This window comes from Macaca nemestrina, chromosome 2 (assembly GCF_043159975.1).
Source record: "Macaca nemestrina isolate mMacNem1 chromosome 2, mMacNem.hap1, whole genome shotgun sequence".
NCBI lineage: Eukaryota > Metazoa > Chordata > Mammalia > Primates > Cercopithecidae > Macaca > Macaca nemestrina.
In genome coordinates this window covers 112417163-112435005 of record NC_092126.1, presented here as the reverse complement: position 1 = coordinate 112435005, position 17843 = coordinate 112417163, and the positions used below count along the sequence as shown (strand labels likewise).

The 17843-nt window shown below is 46.4% G+C and overlaps 1 protein-coding gene across 9 annotated transcripts in view; it reads right to left on the bottom strand.

Moving 5' to 3' along the window:
• The window catches only part of LOC105480627 (ariadne RBR E3 ubiquitin protein ligase 2), a 70215-nt gene that overhangs the window by 469 nt on the left and 51903 nt on the right, over positions 1–17843 (bottom strand). For 5 of the 9 annotated variants that reach the window (XM_071091699.1, XM_071091695.1, XM_071091703.1 and 2 more), the window contains 10 exons: positions 16935–17085; positions 15426–15547; positions 13055–13164; positions 9953–10070; positions 8935–8985; positions 8823–8844; positions 3885–4036; positions 3024–3167; positions 1754–1843; positions 193–276 (listed from right to left, as the gene is read on the bottom strand). In XM_071091699.1, the coding sequence (XP_070947800.1) occupies positions 193–276; positions 1754–1843; positions 3024–3167; positions 3885–4036; positions 8823–8844; positions 8935–8985; positions 9953–10070; positions 13055–13164; positions 15426–15547; positions 16935–17085 (1044 nt within the window). The remainder of the gene's footprint in view (positions 1–192; positions 277–1753; positions 1844–3023; positions 3168–3884; positions 4037–8822; positions 8845–8934; positions 8986–9952; positions 10071–13054; positions 13165–15425; positions 15548–16934; positions 17086–17843) is intronic. The other 4 variants (XM_071091700.1, XM_071091697.1, XM_071091701.1 and 1 more) reach the window with 1 other exon arrangement.

Sequence of the window (17843 nt, the reverse complement as noted above, 5' to 3'; positions counted from 1 at the left end):
ATGGCCCAGGCCTGGGAGCAAGGAGTAGCCAAAGCCACAAACACCCTCCAGGACCTCCAAGGAGTAAAAAACACTGCCCTTCCCATTCTTAGCAGCAGCTTCCAATGCACAAGCCAACAACCCTGTCACCTATTACCAGGTCAGTCCTCCTTTACCTGCAATATAGAATCCAAGAGGACAGTAGGCACTTACCCCTCTGTCATAGCTGTCTGCACGCTCCACTTTCCATGAGAGGTTTTCGATCTCAGCCTCCAGCTGAGCCTGCTGGTATTCAAACTGCATAGGCAGAGCAGGAGGGTCAAAAGGTGAGTGGGCTATGGCTGGGGCAGGGCCTGTACACAGGGTGGGCACATGCAGCACCTCAGGCTCAAGAACTACAGACAATCCTGATACTGTCCTCAGAAAGCAGTGTTATTCCCTGTGCCCAGAGCCAGAATCCAAACAAAAGGCTATCCAAACAGCAAGGCCACACTCACCCTCCACCCCTAAAAGGTCCACTCCACCCTCCACACTCCCAAAGGAAGGGGAAGAATTTAAGTCACTTAAGAGAACACTCCCAAAATGAAAGGGAATGGATGCTGTAAAAAATAAGTCAAACGAATATACTCAGACACTATCACTTCATTTTTTTCCAGTCCTTCTGCAAATCAAGAGCCTTAAAAATACTCAAACTTACTTAGTAATTATACATCTAAGAAGATACAGCTTTATGCACAAAAATGTTCCTCAATGTACTATTTATAGTAGCGAAACAAAGAATAAATGTCCCAAGTGATGGTACAATCATGATGACACATTTATGCAACCATTAACAAAATGGTATTTACCAGGCGGGTAAATCATAACAGCTATAACAATAAACTTTATAACAATAAAATGTTGTTTTTTATATATAACCTTGATTATATATACACAATATTAATTTTAAAAGGCTGGAAAATGCTGACAGTGGTAATTTCTTTCCGGACAATGTAAATGCTTTTCTGTTTTCCAGCATTTAAACAAAAATGTGAATTACTAGTTTATTAACATTTATTGGGCCGGGCGCGGTGGCTCATGCCTGTAATCCCAGCACTTTGGGAGGCCGAGACGGGCGGATTACGAGGTCAGGAGATAGAGACCATCCTGGCTAACACGGTGAAACCCCGCCTCTACTAAAAAATACAAAAAACTAGCCGGGCAAGGTGGCGGGCGCCTGTAGTCCCAGCTACTCAGGAGACTGAGGCAGGAGAATAGCGTAAACCCGGGAGGCGGAGCTTGCAGTGAGCTGAGATCCGGCCACTGCACTCCAGCCTGGGCGACAGAGCGAGACTCCGTCTCAAAAAAAAAAAAAAAAAAAAAAAAAAATTTATTGTTACTGGTAGTAACAATAAATTCATATTTAAATTCAACTCTAAGATGAAGAATTAAACAAGGTATAAAACAGTCAAATATATCTTAAGGACATGCATGCTAAATATCCCTCCCAAGCATGGGCACTAGTGGCCTCCCACTGGCCACAGACCTTTTTAGCCAATCGCCCTTTAAATGTAGTTGTTCAGAGGATTAGGTGCATGTGTCTTACATTACACAAAATAACAGCACCTGAGATATATTTTGGAGGTGCCCAGAGTAGAAGCGGAATTTTGCAATTAGAGTTTTAACTTTGCCCTCCCAATGACCAGGGTCTGGTCCTCACTCTCCTGCAAAGTGCTGGTAGAGAAGGGCACCTTTGAGGCTAACAGGACAGAGTAGAAAAATTGCTTTGCCTTACCAGCTTCTTCCTGGGTCCGGACTCCATGTAATATGCATATGGGTAGGTGTACTGCAGGGTGTATCGACACTGCAACAGGAGAGAAGGGACCTGTGTCTGTGATTCTAAGCTACCTGAATCTCAGGTGGCTCTTACAATTCCTACCCTCCACATGCAAATGAGCTTAGCTCTATAGGTATAGGCCTGAAAGAAATTATACCAAGCCAAATAGAGATGAATTGTGAAAAGATATGGGGAAAAAACAAACAAACAACAATGGTCACAGAACACCCAGTTTCTTTTACAAAGTGATTACCAGCAGCTGCCTCAATAGCTTTTCCCTCTTGAGTAGGACATCAGAGTCAACACATCTATCTCAATGCTTAGCCAAAGACAACCTTTTTTTTTTTTTTTGAAACAAGGTTTCATTCTGATGCCTAGGCTGGAGTGTAGTGGTGCGATTCCCACTCACTGCAAACTCTGCCTCCCAGACTCAAGCGATCCTCCCACATCAGCCTTCCAAGTAGCCAGGACTACAGGAGTGCATCACCACACCAGGCGAATTTTTGTATTTTTTTGTAGAGACGGGGTTTTCTCATGTTGCCCAGGCTGGTCTCAAACTCCTGGGCTCAAGCAATCCATCTGCTTTGGCCCTCCAAAGTGCTGGGATCATAGGCGTGAGACACTGCACCTTGCCCAATCTTTTTTTTTTTTTTTTTCTGAGACAGAGTCTTGCTTTATCACCCAGACTGGAGTGCAATGATCTCAGCTCACTGCAGCCTCCAACTCCTAGGTTCAAGCAATTCTCGTGCCTCCCAAGTAGCTGGAACTACAGGCATGTGCCCCCATGCCCAGCTAACTTTTGTATTTTTAGTAGAGACGGGGTTTCACCATGTTGGCCAGGCTGGTCTCAAACTCCTGACCTCAAGTGATCCGCCCACCTCGGCTTCCCAAAGTGCTGGGATTACAGGGGTGAGCCACCACGCCCGGCACTTCAGACAATCTTTTATTTTCCTTTGAGTGATGCATACACAGGACAAAAGGAGAAGAAAAGTGCTCTAGTTTTCCCTACAGGCAGAGGCAGTGCAACACTCTTATAAATCCCCTGGACATCCAGCAGAGGACTGGGTCCTTGATGGGCACAGCACATGAAGATGTGGATCCACAAGCAGAAGCATGAAAGGCTGCACAGGGTGCTAAAATACTCTCTTTCAACAGGGCTTCCCACTTTCAGAGGTTGTGACAGAGCCAGGCACTGGATCAGGGATAGGATGAGTGAAGTGGTAGATACCTTGGCCAAGAGCTTGGCAGCATTCTGTAGGTATTGCCAGTCGATCCATGTCCCCAGATTGTTCATGACCCTCTCCTGAATCTTCTCGTGAATCCGCTGGTATGTCTGTGCCTCAAGCTGCAAGCTTTTGTTGTGGTTTTCCCACTACAGGGCACAGAAGGGGAAAACCACACGAGTCCCACGAAGGTGCAGAGGTCTACACAAGAGTTCAGGATAGACACCTTGCTGGCAGGACATGGCCATAGACTCCTGTAACTTATTCCCCAAAGTGCAAGAGCAGGTCGTCTTCAGTCCATCCTTCTAACCTGTCCAGAACAGCCGTATGCCTACCAGATCACTCTACCCTTCTGGGTCAATGGGACTCCAGCCCTGACGACTATGCAAAGCTAGGCCCCTGATGGTCTACTGTGATTAGAGACCATTATGCATGGTGCTCTTTGGGCTTCTGAAGGGCTCCCTGGGAGAAACTGCTTTCCAAATTTGACTACTAAGATGATACTATGGGAACAGATTGTGAGGACAGAAAGAAAAAAATAAATAAAAATTTAAAACGTTGAAAAAAATAAAAAAAAAAAAAAGATGGCACTAGATGGAAAAGACTGTCTGATGGCCCCTCATTGTCCTTCAATCCATCATTCAACCAAGGTCAGTACCAGGTCCTTCACTGTTGGCTGGAGATATACCCTGTAGAGCTTGAAAGGCACATCTACAGAGCTAGCACCCAGGGATACCGCAGGAGCTCCATTCACTGACTTCTATGTGCACAGGCTGGCTCTGTCTACCAGTCCCCTGGGAATCCCACCAGCAGGCCAAGTGGAAGAAGCCTACCCTGTAGGGGAAGGTACAGGGGAGGACACCTACCCTCTCAAAGTAGAATAAGTACTTCTTGAGGGCTTCCCTCGCCTGGGCTTGTTGGCTCTGGTTCACAATGTCAGGATTCTCCTTGTAACGACTACACTCATAGTATTCACTGCCATGAGTCTTCCAATCTCCTAGACACATCCAGCAGAAGTCTGTGCAGAACAGAGGAAGAGTCATTTACATCTATAAGACAACTCCACTTTCCTCTATAGGCAGAGGAGAGAGACAGTCAGACCCTGCTCCCAAAGGGGTCACCTGAACAGAACTTCCCAAGGGGGCCTCTTTCCTGAAGGAATGTGCACCTCTCATCCCTGTCACATCCTACTGTCCTTGTAGTCTGTACTTGCTGATAGGAACAAAAGCCTATGGATAATTTCTATTCCATGAGCACATGTGCCATGTGTTTTATTAATCTAATACAGGCAGATGCTGACTGTACAGAATACTGGTCTGCTATGTCAATGCCACTATGAGAAGCAGGAACTTGTCCAACTGAGGCCCACCTGACTGTCTAAATGCACATCATCAGTACAAACTGACCTCCCTACTGCTTCCTACCCTCACACTTGTCCTAGAAAGATTTTTGTATATGAAGCTAAGAATAAAGGCTTTTCCCCTTTTTCTTCTATTTTAAAGAACACATTTCTTATTTTTCTTTTGAGACAAACTCTCACTCTGTCACCCAGGCTGGAGTGCAGTGGCACGATCTCGGCTTACTGCAACCTCTGCATTCCAGGTTCAAGCGATTCACTTGCCTCAGCCTCCCGAGTAGCTGGGATGACAGGTGCCCGACAACATGCTGGCTAATTTTTGTATTTTTAGTAGAGATGGGGCTTCACCATGTTGGCTAGGCTGGTCTCGAACCCCCAATGTTCAGTGATCTGCCCATCTCTGCCTCTCAAAGTGCTGGGATTACAGGCATGAGCCACTGCGCGTGACAAATAACACATTTCTATAAAACCTAGAGCTATCCAATGGTTCATAATCAGAACTATGATTCTGCTTTCGTGGTAGCTCACACCTGTAATCCCAGTACTCTGGGAGGCCAAGGCAGGTGGATCACCTGAGGTCAGGAATTTGAGACCAGCCTGGCCAACATGGTGAAACCCCCATCTCTATTAAAAAAAAATACATACACACACACACACACACACACACACACACACACACACACACACACACAAATTAGCCAGGTGTGGTGGCATGTGCCAGTAGCTACTTGGGAGGCTGAAGCACGAGAACTGGTTAAACCTGCAGGGCGGAGATTGTGAGCTGAGATTGCACCACTGCACTCCAGCCTGGGTGACAGAGCAAGACCTTGTCTCAAAAAAAAAATGCTTTTTTTTCTATATGTTTAAAGAATTATTGTTAGATGCTCAAAGAATTATTGCAGTCGAATGGAGAGAAGCCAACCATAGTTCTGTTGGATGAACAATGGCCTGTTGATATTCTGCATTCCATGAGCACATGGGCTATGTGCCTTGTTATATCTTTGTCAAGCCTGCTATGAGAAGCAAAACTTGTCTAAGTGAGGTCCTCCTGGTTGTCTAGAACACACATTGTGTGTTCTAATAATACCTTATTCGATTTTATATCTGGCCTATTCTGCCTCTTCCAGAGACCCTGACAGGGTAATTCCTGTTTCTCAGGATTCAATCTCCTGGGATAACTTGGCTTACTGACTTACCAAAAAATGAGGCTCTTGAATAATTTTAGGGAAGCCAAAGCAAAACCCGGAGACCCAGAGGTTGTTCCACTTCTCTCCTGGGAGCCTTCACCTAATAGTGGCAACACTGCCCTCTCCTTAATTAGCTAGGTGTGCTTGCTACCATTTTAAACAATACAGGCCGGGCGTGGTGGCTCACGCCTGTAATCCAAGCACTTTGGGAGGCCAAGGCGGGCTAATCACGAGGTCAGAGTTCAAGACCAGCCTGGCCAACATGGTGAAACCATGTCTCTAACAAAAATACAAAAAATTAGCTGGGTATAGTGGCGGGTGCCTATAATCTCAGCTACTTGGGAGGCTGAGGCAGGAGAATTGCTTGAACCCAGGAGGCAGAGGTTGCAGTGGGCCGAGATTGCACCATTGCACTCTACCCCCGGAGACAGAGTGAGACTCCATCAAAAATTAGCTGGGTGTGGTGGCATGTGACTGCAATTCCAGCTACTCCAGAGGCCCAGCAGGATAATTGCTTGAACCTCGGAGGTGGAGGTTGAAGTGAGCCGAGATCGCGCCACTGCACTCAGCCCTGGGTGACAGAGTGAGACTCCGTCTCGAAAAAAACAAACAAACAAACAAACAAAAAAACCACCACATTCCTTAGGGTTGCCCATATAGGTGATATAAATATACAGCAAAGAAAGAGATGGCAGTTTTTTTTTGAGATGGAGTCTCGCTCTATCACCCAGGCTGGAGTTCAGTGGCACAATCTCGGTTCACTATGACTTCTACCTCCTGGATTCAAGTGATTCTTGTGAGATGGCAGTTAACTCTGGGTGTCAAGCGATATGGACACCCATGGGGCTTCTCAGGCACTAGAAATGTGGTGGGTGCTGGGGTGTTTGTCATTATTCTTTAAACTCTATGTGTCTTTTGCATTGTTCTCAGTGTATGATACACTTCTCTCTCTGATATATACAAAGAAAAAGAGAGGGAAAGAGTGTGGCCCCGCTGGGTGCGCTGGCTCAAGCCTGTAATCCCAGCACTTTGGGAGGCCGAGGTGGGTGGATCACAAGGTCAGGAGATCGAGACCATCCTGGCTAACATGGTGAAACCCCGTCTCTACTAAAAATACAAAAAGAAATTAGCTGGGCGTGGTGGCGGGCGCCTGTAGTCCCAACTACTCCAGAGGTTGAGGCGGGAGAATGGCGTGAACCCGGGAGGCGGAGCTTGCAGTGAGCTGAGATCGCGCCACTGCACTCCAGCCTGGATGACAGAGCTTCTCTGTCTCAAAAAAAAAAAAGGGGGGGGGGCGTGGCCCCATGGAAGAAATATGCCACTAGCCATGGCCTATCTTCATTCGGCACTGCAGAGTCAATGTTACTGTCTAAGTCCCTGCCATGACCACTCTGATTAAAAGGGCTCCTGGGGCCGGGCACGGTGGCTCACACCTGTAATCCCAGCACTTTGGGAGGTCAAGGCAGGCAGACTGCCTGAGGTCAGAAGTTCGAGACCAGCCTGGACAACATGGTGAAACCCCGTCTATACTAAGAACACAAAAATTATCCAGGTGTGGTGGTGGGCGCCTGTAATTGCAGCTACTGGGGAGGCTGAGGTGGAATTGCTCGAACCCAGGAGGCAGATGTTGCAGTGAGCCAAGATTGCGCCATTGCATTCCAGCCTGAGTGACGAGCAAAACTCCATCTTTGGGGGGAAAAAAAAAGGCCAGGCACGGTGGTTCACGCCTATAATCCCAGCACATTGAGAGGCCGAGGCAGGCGGATCCCCTGAGGTCAAGAGTTTTTTTTTTTTTTTTTTTTTTGAGACGGAGTCTCACTTTGTCGCACAGGCTGGAGCGCAGTGGCGTGATCTCGGCTCACTGTAAGCTCCGCCTCCCGGGTTCATGCCATTCTCCTCCCTCAGCCTCCCGAGTAGCTGGGACTACATACAAGCGCCTGCCACCACGCTCGGCTAATTTTTTGTATTTTTAGTAGAGACAGGGTTTCACTGTGTTAGCCAGGATGGTCTCGATCTCCTGACCTCGTGATCCGCCTGTCTCGGCCTCCCAAAGTGCTGGGATTACAGGCGTGAGCCACTGCGCCTGGCCGAGGTCAAGAGTTTGACACCAGCCTGGCTAACATGGTGAAACCCCGTCTCTACTAAAAATACAAAAAAGTAGCCAGGTGTGGTGGTGAGTCCCTGTAATCCCAGCTACTCAGGAGGCTGTGGTGGCAGAATTGCTTAAACCCAGGAGGTAGAGGTTGCAGTGAGCCAAGATCATGCCACTGCACTCCAGCCTGGGCGACAGAGTGAGACACTGTCTCAAAAAATAAAGAAAAGAGGGTTCCTGGAAATAGCATTTGCACAGGCCCTTACAAAGCAAAACTCTCGGTCAGGCGCAGTGGCTCACTCCTGTAGTCCCAGCACTTTGGGAGGCCAAGGTAGGCAGATCACCTGAGGTCAGGAGTTTGAGACGAGCCTGGCCAACATGGCAAAACTCCGTCTCTACTAAAAATACAGAAATTAGCCAGGCGCAGTGGTAGATGCCTGTAATCCCAGCTACTCGAAAGGCTGAGGCAGGAGAACTGCTTGAAACCAGGAGATGGAGGTTACAGTGAGCTGAGATTGCATCACTAAACTTCATGGGTGACAGAGTGAGATTCCTTCACACACAGAAAAGAAACTCTCAGACTCTCAGGGGCTCCTGATGAGCATCAAAGCAGCTGTGTAGGAGAGACCCACTTGGACATATTTTCTACTTGAAGGGATTCTGTTTCTTCAGCTGACCTGGCCGGGTGGCATACAAAACCAATGGGTTCTAGCTATGTAAATTATTCCTGATCGATGAAGGAGGTCTGAAAGGTTAAATCAAAACCCCCACTATTGTAAAACAGCAAGGGAAAACCATTATTTTACTACTTCTGGTAAAAGTATCTACAAGGTAGCACAGATAAGCCCCAAGCTACTTACCTGCCTTGGCAAAAAAGTGAAAGTAACACCCTGAAATCACCTTCTTGGATAACTGAGGATCATGAGGATTATCCCAAACTTGACGTCTGACTATATGTGTTAGCAAGATAGCAGTGGGATTGTAAGAGGGACCAAAAAATAGAAAATAAAAAAAAAAAAGCTACTTTATGCCAGTTACTGTGACTGTTAAGTGACTGAGGCTCTTCTATGTTTTGTCATTTCATGGCAGAAGTACTCACTTAAATAGTAACGGAGACCCAACCACAAGAAAGTGCCACTGGGCCTTACACACCAAGCTTGGAACTCACCGTGTTTACACTTGGAGCATTGCTGTCAGAGGGAAACAGAAGAGAACACATTAAGGGCACACTGACCAAAGGTTCCATGTCACACATACAAAGTGCAGAGGCTTCTGCTCACCATGTGATTGCAGCCTCCATTCTTCTCAATGCAGATGTTGCACTTGGGACACTGAGGAGACAGAAGGGTGCCATTAGGCTCACATACCACCAGGTTGGTTTTAAGACAAATTACACAAAGCTCCTGGCACCTGTGCCCAGTTGCTCATCATGCGAGCACTTCTGGGGAGGAGCATCTCACTTAAATGTGGCAGGTCACTGAGGCTGGAACAGTAATTCAAGGAAATGAAGTCAGCATATTTGGCCTTGAAACGCTTCAAGCACCAGCTGAACCCCACTAAGTCTTCCACCATCTGCCCCTGCCACGAAGCTGCTCAGATTAAGCACAGGTTGAATCAGCAGAAAACCTGCCTTCTTGAGAGGAGTGGCAAAGAAGCACAGGAGCTGCCACAATGGATTCAGTCATGGTCAGCTTGCCTGAACTTCTGCTTCGAGAAGAGGGTAAGGAAACCACATCTAAAGCTCCTCTCTACCATTTGAGAGATGCCAGCAACCTGAAGCAGCAATGCAGAGACCAGTCTGATGCTGTGATCTCCCACTGCTATGAAGTCGACCATGTTTAATAATGTTGTTATTAAAACTGTGCTTGTGAGTGCATACTCTGCGAGTGACTGACAAAGGGTAGAGTGGCCCCTAGAGCCCGCGGACCATACTTTCCCACGGGAAACTTCAAAATGAGTATCGTGCAGGTCTGAGCTTGCATTACAGCCTTACTATGTATCAAGTATGACTATTAACCACCTCCTTTTCAGAGCTGTTAAAGACTGGTAGTTCTCTTCTAATTAGTTCCCCCTTTTCTGGCATTTTGGCATTTCATAATAATAAAGAAAAAATGCACCCAATGCATCCTGTGATAAACTGCTACAAGCTGCCAACTCTGCATGAAGGTCCCCAAGCCCCAGTCCTCAGGAAGGGCCCTGGGGCTCTGGGTATTCTGCTCTCAGATGGCAAATCTCCAAGGCTAGGCCCTGGGCAGCAATAAGAGGGCAGATCCATGAGAGGTAAAACACAATCCTTACGTCTTTAGTGTGAGCACTAATGTAGTTGGCTGTTTCAGAGTCGTCTGCACACTTCGTGAGCCATTTCCGGATCGTGGCGCAGTCTGTGGGTGCATGATACATCTGACGACACTTGAAACTTAAAATTGGAAAAGAAAAACATTCAAATATTCATTAAGTCAGGGTCCCATGTTTAAAATTTTCCTTTTATCCAAGTTAACAAATCATGAATTAGAACTTTTCTTTACTTTTTTTTTTTTTGAGACGGAGTCTCACTTTGTCGTCAGGCTGGAGTGCAGTGGCGCAATCTCGGCTTACTGCAAGCTCCGCCTCCTGGCTTCACACCATTCTCCTGCCTCAGCTTCCCAAGTAGCTGGGACTATAGGCGCCCGCCACAACACCGGGATAATTTTTTGTATTTTTAGTAGAGACGGGTTTCACCGTGTTAGCCAGGATGGTCTCGATCTCCTAACCTTGTGATCCGCCTACCTCAGCCTCCCAAAGTGCTGGGATTACAGGCGTGAGCCACTGCGCCCAGCCTAATTTTTGTATTTTTAGTAGAGATGGGGTTTCACCATGTTGGCCAGGATGGTCTTCATCTCTTGACCTTATGATCTGCTCGCCTCGGTCTCCCAAAGTGCTGGGATTACAGGTGTGGGCCATCCTGCCTGGTCTAGAGCTTTTCAAATAGGTAAAGTTCTCTCTCAAGGCCCATGGAACCTTTACTTACTCATGAGTTATACTGAAATACTGCATGAATGTCTCTTCAACTTAAGCCTTTGTAAGACATGCTCTAACATGCACAAATAAAATGTTTCTGTAGGCCGAGTGCAATGGTTCATGCTTGTAATCCTAGTACTATGGAAGGTCAAGATGGGAGGACTGCTTGAGCCCAAGAGTTTGAAGCCAGCCTGGACAACATGGTGAGACCCCATCTCTACAAAAAAATGAAAAAACTAGCCAGGTGTGGTGGCATGTGTCTGTAGTCCCAGCTATTAGAGAGTCTAAGGTAGGAGGATTGCCTGAGCTCTGGAGGTCAAGGCTGCAGTGAGCTGTATTTGCATCACTGTAATACAACGTGGGCAACTGAGAGAGACCCTGTTTAAAAAAAAAAAAAAGGATTGCTTTAGACCAGGAGTTTGAGACCAACGTTGGCAACATACGAAGACCCTGCCTCTACAATCTTTTTTTTTTTGAGACGGAGTTTCGCTCTTGTCACCCAGGCTGGAGTGCAATGGCATGATCTCGGCTCACTGCAACCTCTGCTTCCCTGGTTCAAGTGATTTTCCTGCCTCAGCCTCCTGAAGAGCTGAGATTACAGGCTCCTGCCACTACACCTGGCTAATTTTTGTATTTTTAGTAGAGACGGGATTTCATCATGTTGGCCAGGCTAGTCTTGAATTCCTGACCTTAGGTGATCCACTCGCCTCGGCCTCCTCAAGTGCTGGGGTCACAGGCGTGAGCCACTGCACCTGGCCTCTACAACAAATTTTTAAAAATTAGCCGGGCATCTGTAGTTTCAGCTACTTGGAAGGCTAAGGCAGAAGGATCACTTCATACCAGGGGTTTGAGGCTGCAGTGAGCTATGCTATGTATGTTAAATATCTTGTTTAAACATCTTGTTTACCAACCCCCAAGATGTCAAACACAGAGCTATGACTCTCATAGGGCATGGTGAGGTGCTCTGAGAAGGACTCCTTAGCTCAGACCTAAGGCAGGATTGAGATCCATTTCTGGGAGTCTCATCTGATTTCCCAGCCAGACATGCACACAAGGATGCACAAATGCCAGAACTTGCAAAATCTGTAGGGTCATGATATATCTGATGACACTGAAACTTAAAACAGAAAAAAAAAAAAAAAAAGACTCCAATATTCGTCGGGCTAGGCTTCCATATTTTCAATTTTTCTTTGGTGGAGGCCAACAGTACTTCATGGCTAGAAAAGGCCCTCAGGCAAATACCCAGGGAAGTAACTTCATAAAGTGGGACACAAGGATAAAGAACCATTACAAGGAGTCTCTCTGAATCGCTGTGATCCTGGTGGCTGCCTGATTTAAAATGAAAGAACCACTACATTAGTGATTCTTAATCTTCGGTGTCAATAATGTTTTGAAATACAGGCATGTGCACACACACACATCTCATTTTCCAAGCAGTTTCTCTGAAGACCCACCATGAATATTCCAGGGAGGTATGATTAGGACAGATCTGGGCCTAAATTATGGTTCTACTATTTACTAGGTTTACCTTGTACCTTGATATCTTCATAGAATATAAGGGTCATAGCCAGGCGCAATGGCTCAATCCTGTAATCCCAGTACTTTGGGAGGCCAAGGTGGGCAGATCACGAGGTCAGGAGTTTGCGACCAGCCTGGCCAACATAATGAAACCCTGTCTCTACTAAAAATACAAAAATCAGCCAGGCATGATGGCATGTGCCTGTAATCTCAGCTACTCAGGAGGCTGAGGGAGGAGAATTGCTTGACCCTGGGAGGTGGAGGTTGTGGTGAGCAAAGTATGCACCACTGCACTCCACCCTGGGCTACAAAGCAAGACTCCGTCTCAAGAAAACAACAAAAAATGAGAGAATATAAGGGTCATATACAGTTGTGATAATGCAAGGTAAGTGATCAGGATAGTGTCTGTCATCTGGTAAGCCTTCGGTAAACTTTAGTTATTCCCATGGTATCTACTGAATGAAGTGAACCTTCAGTAGATGTAGAATATATTTATGACTTAGTTTTACAAAAATTAGCCAAGAAAGGCCAAGACAGAGAAAGATTAAAATGCTGAAGATTATACCTTTCAAACACAGTAATATGTGATTAGCTATAAAGATAGATACATCCCACACAATCTCTGGGCCATGAGACTTAGTAGCATAAGCCACAACACATTCTCCAAGAACCTGTGTCAATTCCTTGCCTCCAGACTGAGCATGTATTGAAGACCTAGTGGAATATGAGATGCTGGGCATAAACCTACCCACTTGGAGCACAGTTGCTCTGTTGGCTCAGAGACCCTGCCTCTTCCAGTGCCGCCCTCACATGGAGCAACAGCAGTGGTGCTTTGGAGGATGGGGCATGAGCCCAGGGCTGCTCAGCACTCACACTCACTCTTACCAGAAGACCTCGTTGCACCGATTGCACTGTACTCGGCGAGCTCTAGGCTCTTGTACCCGAATAACCATGGGGCAGTCTGCACCAGGGCACAGCTGGAGCTGGTAATGACTCTGTGAATACACCAAGAGGAAACAATGAGGACATCTCTTAGTTGCTGTCTAAAAATCAGAATCCCCTGAATATTCAAACACTTTCTGTTCTCCCAGCTGATGACTTATATCAAGGGGTTATATAAATTCAGAAAGGATGTTGTGAAAACCAAACATAAGCCAGATATTAAAGAGGAACTTAGGACGTCTAGCTTAAACCAGGTAGCAACTCACTGGAATGATCTAAGGTTATATAGAATTGCACCAGGCATGGTGGCTCCTGCCTGTAGTCCTAGCTACTAAGGAGGCTGAGGTGGGAAGACTGCTTGAGGCCTGAAATTTGAGGCAGCAGTGAGCTGACTGCACCAATGCATTCCAGCCTGGATGACAGCAAAACTCTGTCTCCAAAAAAATTAAAAAATAAATAAAGCCAGACCTACAGTGGCTCATGCCTTGTAATCCCAGCACTTTGGGAGGCCGAGGCAGGCGGATCACCTGAGGTCAGGACTTTGAGACTAGGCCAACATGGTGAAACCCCGTCTCTACTAAAAAACACAAAAATTAGTTGGGGCCGGGCGCGGTGGCTCAAGCCTGTAATCCCAGCACTTTGGGAGGCCGAGACGGGCGGATCACAAGGTCAGGAGATCGAGACCATCCTGGCTAGCACGGTGAAACCCCGTCTCTACTAAAAAATACAAAAAAAACTAGCCGGGCGAGGTGGCGGGCGCCTGTAGTCCCAGCTACTCGGGAGGCTGAGGCAGGAGAATGGCGTAAACCCGGGAGGCGGAGCTTGCAGTGAGCTAAGATCCGGCCACTGCACTCCAGCCTGGGCGACAGAGCGAGACTCCGTCTCAAAAAAAAATAAATAAATAAATAAAAAGTTGGGTATGGTGGTGCAAGCTTGTAATCTCAGCTACTCAGGAGGCTGAGGCTTGAGAAGCACTTGAACCTGGGAGACAGGTTGCAGTGAGCTGAGATCGTGCTGCCACTGTACTCCAGCCTGGGCGACAGAGTGAGACTCCATCTCAAAAAAAAAAGAAAAAAAAAAAGTATCTCTGAGGAGCTCAATGACCCTCAAAGGCAGCAAACAGCATAAAGAACAAGGCCTTCTATTTATCCTGTGGCATGTGCATGACAAGAACCAGACCATAAATTAATCTGGAAAGCTTAGGCAAAAAAGACAAATATGAAAGTTATGCTGCATTGGGTGGATGGCTTGAGCTCAGGAGTTCGAGACTAGCCTGGGCAACATGGTGAAACACCCATCTTTACAAAAAATACAAAAATTAGCTGAGTTTGGTGGTGCATGCCAGTAGTCCCATCTGCTCGGGAGGCTTAGGAGGACTGCTTGAGTCTGGGAGGTCAGAGGCTGCAGTGAGCCATGTTTGTGCCTCTGCACTCCAGCCTGGGTGACAGAGTAAAACCCTGTCTCCCCCCCCAAAAAAAAAAGAAAAAGAAAAGAAAATTATATTGCATGGAATCAGCAGGCCTAGCAAATGGCCTAATAGAGGGAAAGGACTACAAAAGTGACCATGCTGGAATCCTGGACAAGTTTTCCAATTACTCAAAAAGTAATACCCCTTCTCTCTGCTCAACCACACAGGGAACCGAATATAACAGCAGCTCCTAAATATGCCTAATTTATATTCATCCACTGAACACACAATAGCTTCTTTAAGCCACTGTGTACAAGGTGGGGATGTGTGTCTATGGAAGAGAAAATCAAGACTCAGAATTAAAAAAAAAAAAAAAAAAAGAGAGGCTGGGTACAGTGGCTCACGCCTGTAATCCCAGCACTTTGGGAGGCTGAGGCAGGCAGATCATGAGGTCAAGAGATTGAGATCATCTTGGCCAACATGGTGAAACCCCATCTCTACTAAAAATACAAAAATTAGCTGGGAGCGGTGGCGCATGCCTGTAGTCCCAGCTACTCAGGAGGCTGAGGCAGGAGAATCACTTAAACCTGGGAGGTGAAGGTTGCAGTGAGCCAAGATCGCGCCACTGCACTCCAGCCAGGCAACATAGCAAGGCACTGTCTCACAAGAGAAAAAAAAGAGTGGTCACAAAGCAAGGAAGTATCCAAGTTTCACACAATGGTGTGTCTGACTCTAGGGCCTGTACTCTTCACTATCACTCTAGTGGTTTTCAAACTTTTTTAAACCTATGGAGCTCTTTCTTCGAACACTATCACTTAATGTCACCCTAGTCTATAAAGTAAGTAATGACCCTTTGATGGAAGGTAGGCCCAGGAAGACAGAAGGCAGAACAAAGGCTGGCCATACCTCCACATAGTCCCTGAAGAGGTAGCGCCTGTATTTCTCTCTCAATTCTTCATTGGGAAGCAATGGAAACACGAAGTCCTCTGGTGTACGGAGTGGACAGTCCTGAGCCATACAAGAGACTCCTGTTGAACAAAAATAACCTGATGAGGCCAGGTGCAATGGCTCATGCCTGTAATCCCAGCACTTTGGGAGGCCAAGGCAGGCAGATCATCTGAGGTCGGGAGTTCGAGACCAGTCTGATAAACATGGTGAAACCCCATCTCCACTAAAAATACAAAATTAGCCAGGCATGGTGGCACATGCCTGTAATCCCAGTTACTCGGGAGGCTGAGGCAGGAGAATCGCTTGAACCCAGGAGGCGGAGGTTGTGGTGAGCCGAGATCGCGCGATTGCACTCCAGCCTGGGCAACAAGAGCGAAACTCTGTCTCAAAAACAAAAACAAAAACAAAAACAAAACAAAAAAAGCAAACAGGCCGGGCGCAGTGGCTCAAGCCTATAATCCCAGCACTTTGGGAGGCCGAGACGGGAGGATCACGAGGTCAGGAGATCGAGACCATCCTGGCTAACACGGTGAAACCCCGTCTCTACTAAAAAATACAAAAAACTAGCCAGGCGAGGTGGCGGGCACCTGTAGTCCCAGCTACTCGGGAGGCTGAGGCAGGAGAATGGCGTAAACCCAGGAGGCAGAGCTTGCAGTGAGCTGAGATCTGGCCACTGCACTCCAGCCTGGGCGACAGAGCCAGACTCCGTCTCAAACAAACAAACAAACCATCATGGACAACCATACTGCAGAAGACACAATGACACAATTTGCCCACCCAATTCACTCAACAAATCCAAGTTGCATAAAAGAAACCCTTCAAGCAACAGAATTTATTCAAAGAGAAATTAGCATATTTTCACAGCAATGAAACTAAAACATTATCCCAAATGATATCACTAATGGCACCATTAAATAACAAAACCATTTTAAAAATCCTTATTTAGAGTTCTTGACTAACAACTGAGTTTTGTGATGTTTAACATTATTTACAGGTGATTATCACCAATTGTGGGACTCTGCAGATATCAATTAATGTGATACTAATTTGTTTCAGTATCATCAAATCACAGTATAACAAATATTCCTGTAACTAATCATCAAATTTGATTTGTGCTATGTTACCTAAATAGCAGCAAACTCTTGTGGGCATTTCTGAGTTATGGTTGCCACTTGTGGAATCAAGGTAGGCATTTTAAAGGACGGTTCTCCCAAAAGGTGAGAGAAGGTCGCTCTGCACTCACGTCAACATTTACAACAGTGTATTTAGTTTTCTCATTTTGCTTGCTGAGGACTGGGGAAACCTTTGTCACTGTTTGTATTGATGTATTTGAAAATCATTAGTTCTGATGATAAAAATCTCAATCAGGCTCAGAAGAAAATACTCAGTTTACTTGAGTACATGAAAAAGCAGAGTCAAAGATAAACACTTAATGCCAGCTTTTTATAAGTTCTGTGGCAGACTCACCCACGCCCACGCCATCCTTGATGAGAACTGAGCAGTGCTGCTCCCAGCAGCTACGGCAAAACTGGTGCTGACAGGCCAAAGAGAGTAGGTTTTCCTTTCGCACAAACTGCATACACACTGCACAGTGGTGAGGGGGATGGGATGTGGGAACCTGGAGAGAAATAGAGCCACATGAGCCAAAGAGGAATCAGGTCCAGGAGGCCATAAGGGTACCACATGCAGCCGGGTGCATGGGAAGTGATCCTTACCCTGCAACAAGTATCAGCACTCAACTGCAATGTGTGGACTCTGAGTCCCAAGGGTACTAAGCTAAAAGTATACAACAGGAAGGCTTCCTGAAGGAGGTAGCAGCTGGGCTGGGCTTACAGAATCACCAGGATTCAGAGGCAGAAAGAAGGCTGAAATGAGAACTTACGGTGGTTTATAATGGCGGACTGAAAAACTCAGGGTTTCAGAATTGCCAAGGTCCTTAAGAGGTCACTTAGTCCAACTTCTTTTAGAAGCTATCAGGTTTCTTTTGTAAACTACCCCTGTTAAGCACAGCAGAGTTGCCCCTCACAACTACTAGAAACCCAGTCACAAAGGTTATTAGAGGATAAGTCTATAAATCGTCTAACGGCCAACATTGTAATTTTACTTGTCAAGGACAGTGGTTTCACTATATCGATGTGCCCAAACCACAAAATACTACAGCCTTTACCAAGTTACAACTCATCCTTAATACACCAGATGTCACATGTAATTAATATGGGGAGGTGGCAGGGGGATGTGGAGACACCTACTAGGGAAGAAACTCTTCTAGAATGTGTGCAAATAACGGTATAGCATGTACTCCAGAATCCACATTATGCTACACAAACTGGCAGAGAAAGACAATCTGGGGATCTTGGCTAAAACCACGAACCAATG